We start from the raw sequence: 15403 nt of genomic DNA, 5'->3' as shown, positions 1-15403 counted from the left end.
CGTGTCTGTTGTTAAGTGGACCTTGGCAGTAACCGCGTTGGTGAGGGCGCGTACAATGTTGCGGGAGACGTGGTCGTGCAGGGCTGGGACGGCACATCGGGAAAAGTAGTGGCGACTGGGAACCGAGTAGCGCGGGGCCGCCGCCGCCATCATGCTTTTGAAAGCCTCCGTTTCCACAACCCTATACAGCAGCATCTCCAGGCTGAACAATTTGGCTATGTGCACGTTTAACGCTTGAGCGTGTGGGTGCGTGGCGGCGTACCTGCGCTCGCGCTCAAACAGTGGCGCTAGCGACGTCTGGACGCTGCGCTGAGAGACATTGCTGGATGGGGCCGAGGACAGCGGAGGTGAGGGTGTGGGTGCAGGCCGGTAGGCACTCGTGCCTGTGTCCTCAGAGGGGGGTTGGATCTCAGTGGCAGGTTGGGGCACAGGGGGAGAGGCAGTGGTGCAAACCGGAGGCGGTGAACGGCCTTCGTCCCACCTTGTGGGGTGCTTGGCCATCATATGCCTGCGCATGCTGGTGGTCGTGCCTCCCCAGCTGATCTTGGCGCGACAAAGGTTGCACACCACTGTTCGTGGGTCGTCAGGCGTCTCTGTGAAAAACTGCCACACCGTTGAGCACCTTGACCTCTGCAGGGTGGCATGGCGCGAGGGGGCGCTTTGGGAAACAGTTGGTGGATTATTCGGTCTGGCCCTGCCTCTACCCCTGGCCACCGCACTGGCTCGGCCTGTGCCCACACCCTGACTTGGGCCTCCGCGTCCTCGCCCGCGTCCACGTCCTCTAGGCCTACACCCCTCAGCATGGTGTATTACCAGTAGTGCAGAAACAGAACGCTGTAATTAAATGTGCCGCTTATTGGCCTGTGGTTGGAGGCTGACTTCGCTTACGGAACGCCAGGAAATAATTTGGAGGACTACTACACCCAGCAGAGACCCAGAACACTGAGGACAGTCACAGGTAGCCCAAATAGATTTTTTTCCCCAAATGTTTTTGCAAAGGCCCACTGCCTATATTCAATCAATATATCTCTTCTCTCTCTGCCTCACCACTTCTGGCCCTGGAGTATGTAAAATAACTGCAGACTGTTGCACTGTGGACAGGAATACAGCGGTGATGTAAGAGGCAACACAGAGCCAGGAAATAATTTTGCGCAAGCCTGCTGTAACACTTAGCTGGCTGCGTATGAATTAGGAGGACAACTACACCCAGCACAGACCCAGTACACTGAGGACAGTCACAGGCAGCCCAAATAGATTTTTTTCCCCAAATGTTTTTGCAAAGACCCACTGCCTATATTCAATCAATATGTCTTCTGTCCCTGCCTCACAATATATGTGTTCTGTCCCTGCCTTACAATATATGTCTTCTGTCCCTGCCTCACCACTACTGGCCCTGCACTATATCTAATTACTGCAGGGCGCAATGCTCTGCACGGCCCATATACCAAAAAAAAAAAAATGTGCAACACTGCAAAAAGCAGCCTCCACAGTACTGCACACGGTTAGATGTGGCCCTAAGAAGGACCGTTGTGTTCTTGAAGCCTAAAATACTCCTAACACTCTCCCTATAGCAGCTCCACCAAGACAGCACTTTCCCTAAAGTATGTCAGAATAAATCTGTGCCGAGCCGCGGGAGGGGCCGATTTATATACTCGGGTGACACCTGATCTCCCAGCCACTCACTGCAGGGGGTGGTATAGGGCTTGAATGTCGCAGGGGGAAGTTGTAATGCCTTCCCTGTCTTTCTATTGGCCAGAAAAGCGCGCTAACGTCTCAGAGATAAAAGTGAAAGTAACCCGAACATCGCGTGGTACTCGTCACGAGTAACGAGCATCTCGAACACGCTAATACTCGAACGAGCATCAAGCTCGGACGAGTACGTTCGCTCATCTCTATTCATAGTGCATCCTTACCTTATGATATACACTGAATGGCCTCTTTATTAGAGACCTCGGCCCTTTCATGATAGGAGCTTTCCTGTATGGAAATGATCATAATATGTATGGTTTCAGATTGCAGGGCGCATATGGCTACTCTTTTGGTTGGCTTCAGTTTTGGGTCATTTTTCTTTGTGTATATGTGTGTGTGTATATATATATATATAATGTATATATTTTTTTTTCATTTTATTCAGTAATTTTTTTTGCACTTATTTTTGTAACTATTTTTTACCATCTATTTTCCCCATGATGTCCTATAAGACCTCTGAGGGGCATTCACATGTTGTTGTTTTTTTTTTTACATACTCTTCCACTGTAGCTGGGGTATCCATAGGAGCTGCATCCATAGGAGCCAAAGTTATACGGAAAACATCCCCCTGCAGTGACAATAGTCATTGGCAGAGCTGATCAAGGTCTGCTATGACCCTGCACTTCTGCTGTGCCAGGGGATCCCAGCGTTCACGTGATCGCTGGGTTGCGTAGTGGAAGAAACACTTCCACTTTCACTTCTTAGTACGTTGTGCTAATTAAGCACTATGTACCTGGGAAAGGAGGAGGCAGAAATGGTAAAAAAACGCTTCCCCCTTCTCCTCCAGGTTCTCAGCTGTGACTGAGCGTATGGCGACTGTTTTTGGTTGCCAATTTTATACGGCGCATGAAAAGATACGTCTTACCCTGTCTTTTGCCAAAATGCGTAGGAAGCTCCTATAGACTTTTATGGAAGCTGAAAAAAAAGGGGAAAGAAGACAGCAGGCTCTATTTAAGTATTAGTACTCCTTCCGAGGATTTCTGGCGATCGATGGATGTCCGCGCTGCAGTGTATTTTTTTGGCCAATACACAGCAGCTGTTCGTGTGAATGGCAGAAAATATTCAATTCTTCATTCATGCAATTTTACGACGCGTACGGGTGAATGTAAAAACGCATAGGGTTGTGTGAATAAGGCCTTAGGGTAAACTAACATGGGTAAGCGTGATATTGGGTCCCGATATCGCACTCGGGAACGGGCAATGTTCCCAGTGATGTAAGGCGTTTTTGTGTCTACTTCAGGGAAGTAGCGATCCTTTGGAGCAACTTTCAACTCCGCTGAAGGATCGGTAAGAGTTCTCAATGGGGAAACTTTGCATTGCACAGCATGCACCTCCAGCCACATTGCAGTGATATATATGTATATGACCCTATTCTTTCTAATGGGGTTCATATTCGTGCATCTCACAAACACACATATATCGCGCGATTTTCTCGGCTGTGTGAAGTGGCCTCACAAAAATAAATTGTCTCGAGTGTTCTGTTCGTTTTTCTCACAGTTGCTCCTCAGCCTGATGCATCTTCTGTCATTCTAGGGTGTTGGTACTGATGAGAAATGTCTCATAGAGATCTTAGCCTCTCGAGACAATCAGCAAATTCACGCACTAGTGGAGGCCTACAAGGACGGTGAGTTAGAAGCTATGATGAGAAATGACCAGTTGTTAATGGCCATATATTTGCTCATCCATGTTCTTCGATTTCTTACAGCTTACGAACGAGACCTGGAGACCGATGTGATCACAGACACCAGCGGACACTTTAAAAAAATGTTGATTGTCTTGCTGCAGGTAACGAACACAAAGATAGTTTTACTAGACTTGGAGTTGTACACATTGTATATGCAACATATCTCAATCTTACCAAAGCTTAAAGGGGTATTCCCATCTTGGCTTTTCATGGCCGACATGGGAAAACTCGTCCCTCTGTTATCAACCACTTGTTGGAAATATCCAAGCTCTGTAGCCCAGCGCTGTTTTCGTAGCTCTTATTGAAGTCATTGAGTGCCACAGAATCGGCATAGCACAGCATGCTACACTGTGACCTTCCTGCCTTCTCCTTTGGGTTCTCAGCTGTGACTAACAGCTGACAATCCGACCTGCTTCGTCTTAATTGCGGAAGCAGGGGTTTTAATCCCGCACTGTATTTTTACTATAGTCCGGGATTAAAGTCCAGGACCAAGCGCCATATATTTACTGCACTTGGTCCTTAAGAGGTTAATCATATGTTCAGCCTGCCTCCTCTCCCAATGATAAGATGTATTGTGTCCCAGACTACCTCAGATTAGGCACTGTAGCTACACTGCGAGTGAAAACGCATGATAATGAAACCAATGATTTTCAATGGTTTCATTCTAATTTGCGATGTTTTCAATGTTTTCAATCTTGCATCGCAAAGAATGGGCGATATCGCCCATTGTATTTAATGGGGCCAGCAGCAGCAACGCTAGCCCCAATTAAAACATAGGGAGAACATTGCGCTTCCCTGACACAGCTATGGCAGGGGATTCCTTAACCCCCGCGGGGACCACGGGTATGAAGGAATCCTCTGCCACAGCTGTGGCAGAAGTCTGTGATGCTATCCCATTTCTTTTAATAGGGCCGGCACTGCTGCGTTTTTACTCCCTTTCGCCCACTTTCGCATCGCAAGGCTATCATATAGCATGTGGGTGTCCACCCTAAGGGTGCGTTCAGACTTAGCAGGTTTGGTGTAGATTTTCTGCAGCTTAAAGATTCACACCAAAATCTACATCAAAATCTGGACCCTTTTGACATGGATCTGCAGCAGATTTCACTCCTTCAGTTGAAGAGGTGAAGGCTGTTGTAGATCTCTGTCAATATCCACACCAAATAGTTGTAGCTTTTTGTGCAGATTTCCCGCTGGTGAAAACCCTTTAAGTGTGAATGTATAGAGCTGAGCCTTAAAGCAGCCAAGGAATAAGGCCTCAGGAGAAAGAAATAGGTAATCATTCCCTGTAGGTGCTCACTTGCATATCAAATTGAGATCCTGATGGATGGGGCACTTTAACCTCTTAAAGGGGTTCTGAAACGAATAACGTTTTTATGCTTTAACATCCATTGTTCCCTGGTCTGCCCAATGGACACAGGGAACCCACAATTTATGGCTTGCTTTAGCTTAAAAACCTAATGCTTACCTTTGTTATCAGCATCTGCTGTTGTTGTTGTGCAGTTGGGGGTCATCTCCCAGCAGGCTTGCCCATAAATAGTCATGTGATGCTGGTGGGCGGAGCTAACAATGTTAAGCTGGGGACAGTTCTATTGCTCTTAGCAGACACAGTGTAACTGCAGGAATAGCAGTGCTGCCCCCCCCCCCCCGCATCTATCTCTAATATCTCTCTCTCTCTCTCTCTCTATCTCTCTATCTCTCTATCTATCTATCTATCTATATTCTGTTATCTCTCTCTCTACCTCTCTATGTCTAATAATGCCTAATAATCACTTCTGTGGCCGTTCACCTGAGTATCTGTGAATACAACTGTACTTTAACCTTTTAAAATCCACAGCCCGTGGCCCTCTGCTTGGTTTAGAGAACTGTAGAGAAAGATAGAGGGGGGAGGGGAGGATGGAAGAGCCAGGAGCAGGAACTGAGCTCCCGCCCCTCGCCACTATTTGCAATGGGAGAAGCAGGCCGGGGGCGGAGCTAAGCTGGGATTTAGCTCCGCCCCCGTCCCACCCCTCCCATTGTAAATAATAGGCAAGGGGTGGAGAGGGGGCGGGAGCTTAGTTCCTGCTCCTGGCTCTTCCATCCTCCTCCCCCTGCAGACGAGGGCACCGTATATCGGCTCGGCATGAAAACCCAGCCGATATACGGTCATCTGAATAAGCCCTTGAGACCATCAGCATTGTGCAGCTGCCTCTGAGTCTAAATCAGCCCCATGATCTGTATATAAGCAGCTGCAGACTGACGGCAGTGCCTCTCCTCAGCGGATTCCTGCTGAGCTGTTGGGATTCCCCTGGCGTCAGTCAGGACGGGCCGCCCTCCCTTCCAGCATCGCACGCAGGCGCAGAGGAAAGGAGCCCTCTGACGTCAGTCAGGACGGGCTGCCCCCCCCCCCCCCTTTACGGGATCGTGCGCATGCGCAGAAGAAAGAAGCCCTTGACACTGAGCCAGGACGGACGGGCCGCCCACAGCAAGCACTGCTTGTGACGTGGGGCCCGTCCGCTGACCTAGGAAGTGGCTCATGGACGGAGCAGAGCCGGAAGTGGTCATTTTGACCGCTCCAGCTCTACTTTAAGAAGCTACAAAAAAAGATAAAAGATGGAGAGGACATCACTGATGATCGGCCCTGCCAGGCAAGGTGAGTAATTAGTTTTTCTTCTTCATGTCAGAACCCCTTTAAATACCAAAGAGTTTTCTTTTTTTTTTCTTTTAATTTTTTCAAAACTGCCTCCCAAGAGCCAGAACATTTTAATCTTTCCATTGGCATAGCCGTATGAGGACTTCTTTTTTGCAGGACGAGTTGTATTTTTTAATAGGGCCATGTAATTTACCATATAAGGCTGGATTCACATGAACGTATATCGGCTCGGTTTTCACGCCGAGCCGATATACGTCGTCCTCATCTGCAGGGGGGAGGATGGAAGGGCCAGGAGCAGGAACTGAGCTCCCGCCCCCTCTCTGCCTCCTCTCCGCCCCTTTGCACTATTTGCACTGAAAGGAGGTGGGACTTGGGCGGGGCTAAGTTCTGCAAATTAGCCCCACCCCGTCCCGCCTCTCCTCATTGCAAATAGTGCAGAGGGGTGGAGAGGAGGTAGAGAGGGGGCGGGAACTCAGTTCCTGCTCCCGACTCTTCCATCTCCTCCCCCCCCCCCCCCCCCCTTCCTGCAGATGAGGACGACGTATATCGGCTCGGCGTGAAAATCGAGCCGATATACAGTCGTGTGAATCCACCCTTATGTACAGAAAACCGTAAAAAATGTAGATGGGGAGAAATGTAAAAAAAATGCAATGTGCCATGGGGGGGGGGGGGGGGGGTTACTGCATTGACAGTACAGTAATGACATGAACTTTGTTCTATGGGTCAGTATGATTTCAGTGATACCAATATTATATATATTTTTGTTAATGTTTCTCTTTTCTTAAAAGTAAATAACTATTTCTTAAACATAAATTGCCACTTTTTAGTTGTTTTTGTTGTTGATTGGGCTGTGTGAGGGCTCATTTTATGCGGGTTTAGCTGCTGTTTTAATCAGTGTCATTTTGGGAATCCTATGTATTTTTGATAACTTTTTATTGAAATTCATTTTTAGCTTTTTTTTTTTTAAAACGTTTTTTAACACTTTCATTCAAGACTCCACAGGGTTCCCCTGTACTATACACTGCATATACTTCAGTATTGCAGTATGTAGCAATTTTTAATGTTGCCTATCAGGCTCTGCCACAGGCATCTATGCATGGCATTCCTGGGCTCCTTCAGTAGGCTCTAGACTGCTCTACTAGCCTATCGGTACCCTCCGATCACATAGCATTGGGGGTGCCGATGAGGCACAGGAAGAGGTCTTCTCCTTCCAATGACTGCTTAGACGTGCAGTCAGCTTTGACTACGGCATCTAAAGAGTTAACTGCTACAATTAGAGCTAACTCTGAGAAACAGCTGATGGTTGCTGGGTGCGGAGCGGACTCTGCCCCTGAGGGTTCCTTCGCACTGGCAATTGTGATTTTTCCCATGAGAAAATCGCAGCAAAACGCTACTTTTATTCCTGCAATTTTTATTATTTTTTTATATATTTTTTTTTGTGTTATAGCTGCTTTTTATAGCAAAAACATAACTGCCACTCGCGATTTTTTTCACGTTTTTTTCAACGTTCTCGCACGTTTTTTTCACACAATTTTGCCGTAATTTTTTAATGTGAAAGTCAATAGGACTTTCTAATGTTAAAAACGCATCACACAATAAAAACCCACAAAGTTTGTGCTTTGCGATGTGATAAAAAGAAGGCTCTATAGGGAAACATGGGAGATAAAAAAAAGACACAGAAAGAAAGGACATGCCGCAATTTTTTTTTCTCTCGCAACATCACATGAGTGAAAACATTGCAAATGTGAAGGAAACCATTGAAAATCATTGGTTTCATAATTTTGCATTTTCACTCAATCTCTCATCGCAAGAAAATCGTACGATTGTGTTGTCAGTGGGAAGGTACCCTGAGCCCTCTCCATACATACTTCACGACTGTCCAACGTAAATTTACATTAGGTGGTCATGAAGGGGTTAAAATAAGATCCTTAGGCCCCTCTTACACATGCGTTTTTTAACGCAACATTTTACAGCATTTTTAATGCAACCCATTAATTCTAGTGGGTGATGTAGGGTGTCAAAAATGTGCTGCAACGCTGAAAGTAGAACATGCATCATTCACTTTAGCGCGACTGAGAGGCCCCATTAAAATGACGCCTTAGTGCAGCGCTGTAAGAAAACTCCTGTGTGATATTATGTTTATAGTAAACCAGACAGCAGAAATAAAACAGGTGTCCCAGTTGTCATAACGTCCCCTTCCTGTCTGTATATACAGGGGTGAACAAAAATATGGAAACGCCATAAAAAATGCATGCCTTAAAATTGGCCTCTACATTTCTTATTGAAATGATTTATTAACCCCATGTAATTTCAGTGGAGGTAATATGACACCGATGCTGCCGGGTAGAAGTGAACACCTGCCTGTGCAACAAGGTTCCATTGGTCAGGGGTTTGAGCCACTCAGCTGCTGTTACCAGCTGGCTCCCAAAATCACCCAGAGCAGGGCAAGCGGTGAAGTAAACACAAATTTGGCGGGAAAGCTCTCAGTCAAACAGGGGACAAAATGGCCAGCTCAGTGCTAATGATTAAAATCCCATGCATTTTATACAGTGTTTTCATATTCTAGTCTATTAAATAAATTTCCTAATCGCGCTGATTTATATTTACGCAATATTGTCAATCACGTATACGGTTTGTGCAGTTGCAGTACAGTGTTTGCCTGACATGATATTCAAGCCCCAGTTTCTTGAATTCCATCCCGAGAAACCAGTAGTGTTGCACAATTTTGTAATGACCAATGGGGTCTGTTGTTTCTGTGCTACTATCATCCCTGCTGGTCTTGTTTTGCAGGGCACAAGAGAAGAAGATGACATTGTGAGTGACGAGCTGGTGGCACAAGATGCCCAGGTAATGTATGAAGAGACTGTTACCATCTTTTAGCAGTCCTCCCTGAGAGCACCATGGGGTATTGCCTGACACACTGATTGCAGTGATATATCTGCTATAGGTATCTGTGCAGGAGTTTTGGAGAAAGATACATTTAATTACTAGCAGCCAGACACAGAAGTAGTCATGAGCTGCAAGCTAGCCACACCTACCTCATCTTCCAGCCAATGATTAGCAGCTCTCCATGCACAGTAATAGGCGCACAGCTGTCAATCAGTGGCTGGAGGGTGGGGCATGCAGGACTAGTCTGCAGCTCATGAATATCCAGGACTACTGTAGTAGTAACTTAGGTTTTATGAAGGGAAGCCCAAAAAACCTAGGTTGACTATCGCTTATGTAATGATTTAAAATCTGATCTTCTGGAATATCCTAGGAACAGGAATCTACCCTGCAGTGGCATTTAAAAGGGTTGTCCACTTTGTAGAATTCCTGTTTGCTAGGTGTCCCCTGATAAGTCCTATGATCAGCTGTATTATAAGCATTCAGCAGCAGGTGTTCAATTAGCCTGCAGCACCCTCACAGGAGAAAAGAAGTATTACACAGTTCCCATGGAAATCAGTGGGCTGTCCATATCATGCATGAACACATCGGGTCCTCCAAAGTTAGAGATGGTTGCCACATAAGGTTCAGTGAGGGTCAAGGGGAGCCTTGCGCTCTAACGTCCACTCTGCCGTAGTCACTTTATACTGACTCCACGTTCTGGATGCCTCAATAAAACTCAGCTGAAAGTCAACAATTCTACTCGTGCAGCTTTGGTGTTTAGTTGACAACAATGTTAGACCGGCTTCATACAGGCATAACGATGCATTTGTTCTGTATATTTGCATGATGGGCGTTGGGTTTTTATGCACTTATGCGCATATTTTACCTGCGTCTCTGCATGCACAAAAAAGCACATAAGCATGCTCCCAATGATTTCAATGGGCAATGAGGTTTTATATTTGCTTTGCGCGAAAAGAAGACATGTTGCTTTTTTTTTTGCGTTACCGAAATGCGTGCACAGAAAACGCACGTGACCGCACCCATTAAAATCAATGGGTTCTATTCAAAGCGTACTATGCATGTGCAAATTTTGCACACGTAATACGCAGAGCAAATGCGTTCATGTGAATAAGCCCTTAGGAGCAACACTGGGAGAAGATTTACTCAATGGAGGTGGACAGTTTAACCCCTTCATGACCAGCCTATTTTGTGCCTTAAGGACCAAGCGAATTTCATTGTCACGTTTATAGGAGCCTTAACTTATTGCTTGCTTTTTGGGGGGGGGGGGGGACGAGTTGTATATGTTAATGGCATCACTCTGGGGTACATATAATGTATTGTATAACTTTTACTATGTTTGTTGAGGGTCAGATGGAAAAAACGTCCAGAAATTCTGCCATCTTTGTCCGGTTTTGCAACGTTCACCATTCAGTAAGAAAAACATAACTTTCTTATCTCGATCAGTACGATTAGGCTGTTTTCACATGGCCAAGATTCCTGCGTGAGATTTTAATGGAGTCATATACTTAAGTGGAAAAGCGTGGCAGGTTCTAACTTTTTGCTTTCCTAGGTGCACGCAATGTGAGGTTTCCGCTGCGGTGCTGGATCGCTATTTTCTCGAAGTGATGCAAGACACTTTTTACACAAAAATGCTTTGCATCCGCGGTAAAATCCCAAGTTGACAAGCGCGATATCGAACCATGATTCACGACCCGATATCACACTTACCTGTGTGAAATTAACCTTACACAATAAAAACACATTTTTAAAGGACAGCAATTGAATCTGCATTGCTGCATTTTAAGACCCATAACATTTTTATTTTCTCAGCAACTGAATTTTTGTAGTTTTTATTGGTACCAGTTTGATCACTAGTATAGTACACTGCATTACCTATGTACTGCATTCTACTAAGCCTATGACAGCAGCCTATTAGACTCTATCAGAGGTCTAGGACCAATAGGCTTAGTTACATGACAGACATGGAGGCTTTTGTCAGGCTTCCAGCTGCCATTGGTACCTTGTGATCACACTGCGGGGTGCCAATGGGTGACAGAAAGAACCGTATCCATCCCATCCGCTTACATGCTGCAGTTGTTATTGATTGTGGCAGGTGAGGGATTAAACTGTCAAGATCTTATGTTTCTGCTGTTGGACCAGGAGCCTGGCTGTCAGTAGTCAGTCAAGCCATTGCCTTGAGCCACCTTCACACGGGCAAGAAAATCACGCAAGACTTGTGCATTGCGAGACGCACAAATATGAACCCCATTCTTTTGAATGGGGTCATACACATGAGCGATGTTTTCCCGCATGGCACTGCAAATGCCTGATGTGATGTGAGGCTGTTCTGACATCAAAACGTCTTGCATCCAAGAGGAATTCACATGGTGGCGAGTACAATGTATTGCCGTGATTCACCGCCCAAAATTGCCCACTCGCTGCTGTCAAGTTGGCCTTAAGCCGCTTTCACAAGGCCGAGAAAATCATATGGAGTCATATACATAAGCGATTTGCTCTATCTTTACACGTTCCTGGAACGCATCGCTCACTGATTGCAATGGGACAGCAAAATGAGGTTTCCTACTGAAAACAATGGGAAACTCTTGACGATCCTCCTCCGCGGCTAAAAGTCACACCAGAGGATCACAACTTTGCTGAAGTGATGGGAGGTGTTTTTGACAGAAAATCAACTTGCATACTCGTGTAAAACGCACGCTAGTGAGCGCGATATTGGGACTAGTTTTGCGACCCGATATTGAGCTTGCCCGTGTGTAGGAAGCCTTAAAAAGATGTATGTGCAGGTTTAAAGCCTATTAGTGAGGTCAGTAAAAAGATACGGACTACTTACCGGTAGTCCCATTTCCAGGAGTCATCACGACGGCCCCATTTACAGATGGAGGTTGCCCTCTGACCTCAGTAGGGACAGGAAGAGAGTTTAAAAGCACCTCCCTTTCCACCCATGCTTTAGTGACTTACAAATTATTACGGTGGACAATGTTTACTAAACCAAATTTTACCTTTTATTCGGTCGTATTTACATTGAAAAGAACATTAATTATTCTATAAGGGAGGGAACTATGGGCCGTCATGATGACTCCTGGAAATGGGACTACCGGTAAGTAATCCGTATCTTTCCAGAGCGTCATCCCGACGGCCCCATTTACGTATGGAGTATACCAAATTATACGTGGCTTTAGGGCGGGACCACTGCCTGAAGGACTTTTCGTCCGTAGCCCAGGTTTTTGTCTGACTGGACGTTAACCCTATAGTGTCTGATAACATGTGTTATGCTAGACCAGGTGGCTGCTTTGCAGATTTGCTCGGCAGACGCCTGGCCTTTTCTGCCCAAGAGGAGGAGAGAGAGTGTGTGCAGTGGGCTCTAATTTTCCCCGGAGGATCGAAGCCCCTGGCTTTATATGCCTCTTGGATGGCAGTCTTGATCCACCTCGCAATGGTGCCCTTAGATGCCGTCTTTCCTTTTGCCGGCCCCTGAAATTGGATAAAGAGGTTGTTATTTTTCCAAAAAGAGCGGGTAGCTTCTAAATACACTAGAACGGCACTCCTAACATCTAGGCTGTGAAATTCTCGTTCTTTTTCATTGACAGAAGGAAGGCAGAGTGATTGTCTGCTCTCTATGGAATTTCGACACTACCTTCGGTAGGGAGGCTGGGTCTAGCTTAAAGGTGATTCTGTCATCTTGTATAAGCATGTAAGGTTCAATACAGCATAAGGCTTGTAATTCCCCTATTCTCCGAGCCGAAGTTATGGCGACTAAAAGGGTAACTTTTAGCGTGAGTAATCTTAGTGGGAGTTGGGAGAGGGGTTCAAAGGGGGGTTGGCAAAAACTATTCAAGACTAGGTTTAAGTCCTAGGTAGGGAAAGTTTCGTAATAAAAGGCCGAAGCCTATCTGCCCCTTTGAGGAATCTACGAACCCAGCGGTGTTCTGCCAAAGGAAAGTCTAGGTAAGACCCCAGTGTGGCTGTCTGAACCTCAAGGGCTCTTGGGCTAAGGCCTTTCCCTATGCCTGCGCGCAAAAATTCCAGGATTGCGTGGTATGTCGATCTCTGGGATTTTGCCTGGATCTATTTTGCAGAAGTCTGTGAACTTCCTCCATATCCTATCATAGATGGCTGTAGTGATAGGTTTACGCTCTTTGTTAAAGTGGTAATCACTTTATGGGAAAGTCCCTTCCCTCGCGGTATCATGCTTTCAGTATCCATGCCGCTAGTTTTAATTTTTCGACCCCCGAGTAGTTTAGCGGGCCCTGGAGAAGATCTTCCACGGCCGGTAGTAGACGTGGACCCCAGATCGTCAAGGCTTTTAGCAGGGAATACCAGGGTCTTTTGTCCCACATGGGGCAACTAGGATGACCGACACCCGGCTGATCTGGATTTTTCTGAGGGCCTCAAGCTGGCTGGCGGCCGCTATCTGACGAAAGCAGGCACATTCTGCTTAGAATGCCCGTTGACTGTGGGGGATCAGTGGGCAGGGGGGGAAAGGTGTAGGCTATGTCCCTGTCCCAGCTTTGGGACAGGGCATCTACTTCGCACGGGTTGTCTCCTGGATTTAGCGAGTAAAGGTCCCGGCACTTTGTATTTCCCCTCGTGGCGACAGGTCTATCTGCGGTTCTCCCCACTGGCAGATTAGTTGGTCGAAGACTCGCTGGTTCAGCCCCCATTCTCCCGGAAGGATGCTCTGTCTGCTCAGGAAGTTGGCAACAACGTTTGTGGATCCTTTTAGATGGATCGCTGAGAGGGACAGCATGTTGGATTCTGCCCGGCGGAGTATCTTTGCTGCCAGTTGTTGGAGGTGTGCGTGCCGCGTTCCTGGTGACGAACAAACGACAGAGCTGTCATATTATCAGTCAAGATTTTAACATGCCTTCCCTTTAAATGGGGTTCTGTTGCATGAAGGGTCTCCCAGATTGCTCCTAATTCTCTATAATTAGATGGGCGCTTTGCTATCTGGGAGTCCCAGGTTCCCTGTAGATTTAGGTAAGCTACTTGCGCTCCCCATCCTGTTTTACTGGCATCTGTTGTGATGGGTACAGCGGGTTATCACGACCAGGAGGTACCTTTGTTTAGGTTCCTCTGTGAGGTCCACCAGCGTAGGGACTCTCTAACTTGGACGGACAGGCTCGCCTTATCCGGGGAGGTCTGCCGTTTGTCCCACCTGCCAAGGATGAACCTTTGTAGTTGCCAAGTATGGGCTTGTGCCCCTGGTATTATCTGCATGCTGTTAGAATACCGAGCACCTTCATAGTTTCTCTGGTAGTAGCCTGACAGAGGGAGGTTACTGCTTGAATAAGGTCTTCCTTCCTAATTTAAGGAAGCCGAGATTCGTGGATGTGGAAATCTAATAATACGCCCAGGTATACCTTTTGTGTACCTGGATTCAGGTCGGACTTCTGTTCATTGATTACCCCCCCTAAATTGTTTAGGGTAGACAGGACCGTGGATAGGTCCATGCATATGGCCTTTTCCGTTCTTGACACCAGCAAGAAATCATCCCAATATGGAAAAATAAGGATTTGGTTCCGTCTGAAATAGGCTACCATTTCTATTATTATTTTGTAAAAAACCCCAAGGAGCGGTCGAGATTCCGGACGGTAGGGCCGTAACCTGATAGTGCTGGATTTTGTCACCCTCCCGCAGGGCGAATCTCAAGTATTATGATGGACTGCAGCTATTGGGACGTGGTAGTATGCGTCTTTTTTTAAACTCGTTTTATTGAGCAGTATATATTTTGTACATTGCATGAATAAACAACTTTTTAAACGGTGTGCATTACATACACTAACAAATAATTTAACTTTGCATACATCAGAAAGCTGTTTGGTATCAGTGTTCGGTACTCAAATACGTTACATTTTCTCTATATTTACCCAGCATATCTTAATACATATATCTGTAATGTTCGTAGCATTGTTACTCGTTTTACCTGCCGAGCCTGGGTGTGGTTTGTCTTAATAAATTTTGGAATATTTCTTGCGTGAAGTTTGTGTTTGTTGTCCCGCACCAAATCCCCAATACCTTGTCGAATGTAGTATGCGTCTTTGAGATCTATAGAGCGCATTACACTATCAGGGTCTATTAGTGAGACGATAACCCGCAGTGTTTCCATCTTAAATTTTTTGTATGGAATAATCTTATTTAGGGCCTTGAGATTAAAGATAGTCCTAATAGAACCGTTTGGTCCTTGTTCTTGTAGGGACCCAGGGGAGGTTATGAGGAATCTCCTAGGGGGTAGAGAGTGGAATTCAATTCGGTACTCCGCTTCGATTATCTGGAGTACCCAGGGATTAGATGTTATCCCCTGCCACTGATTTAGATAGTGTGCTAATCTACCCCCTGTCCCCTTGGAATGGGATGGCGCAGAGTTTTATTTTTTGATGTTATGTCTGCAGCCCCAATGCCCTTCTTGCAGTATTGCTAAGGACCCCGGTTTTTGCGTCATATCTGACGGTCTCCGC

The 15403-nt window shown here is 46.2% G+C and overlaps 1 protein-coding gene across 2 annotated transcripts in view; it reads left to right on the top strand.

Moving 5' to 3' along the window:
- ANXA6 (annexin A6) overlaps positions 1–15403 on the top strand; it is a 102361-nt gene that overhangs the window by 48848 nt on the left and 38110 nt on the right. For both annotated transcript variants that reach the window (XM_066590710.1, XM_066590709.1), the window contains exons 6-8: positions 3283–3373; positions 3455–3534; positions 8853–8909. In XM_066590710.1, the coding sequence (XP_066446807.1) occupies positions 3283–3373; positions 3455–3534; positions 8853–8909 (228 nt within the window). The remainder of the gene's footprint in view (positions 1–3282; positions 3374–3454; positions 3535–8852; positions 8910–15403) is intronic.

The sequence above is a fragment of the Eleutherodactylus coqui genome, chromosome 2, assembly GCF_035609145.1.
Source record: "Eleutherodactylus coqui strain aEleCoq1 chromosome 2, aEleCoq1.hap1, whole genome shotgun sequence".
NCBI classification, from domain to species: domain Eukaryota; kingdom Metazoa; phylum Chordata; class Amphibia; order Anura; family Eleutherodactylidae; genus Eleutherodactylus; species Eleutherodactylus coqui.
This window is presented reverse-complemented; position numbering and strand designations above follow the sequence as displayed.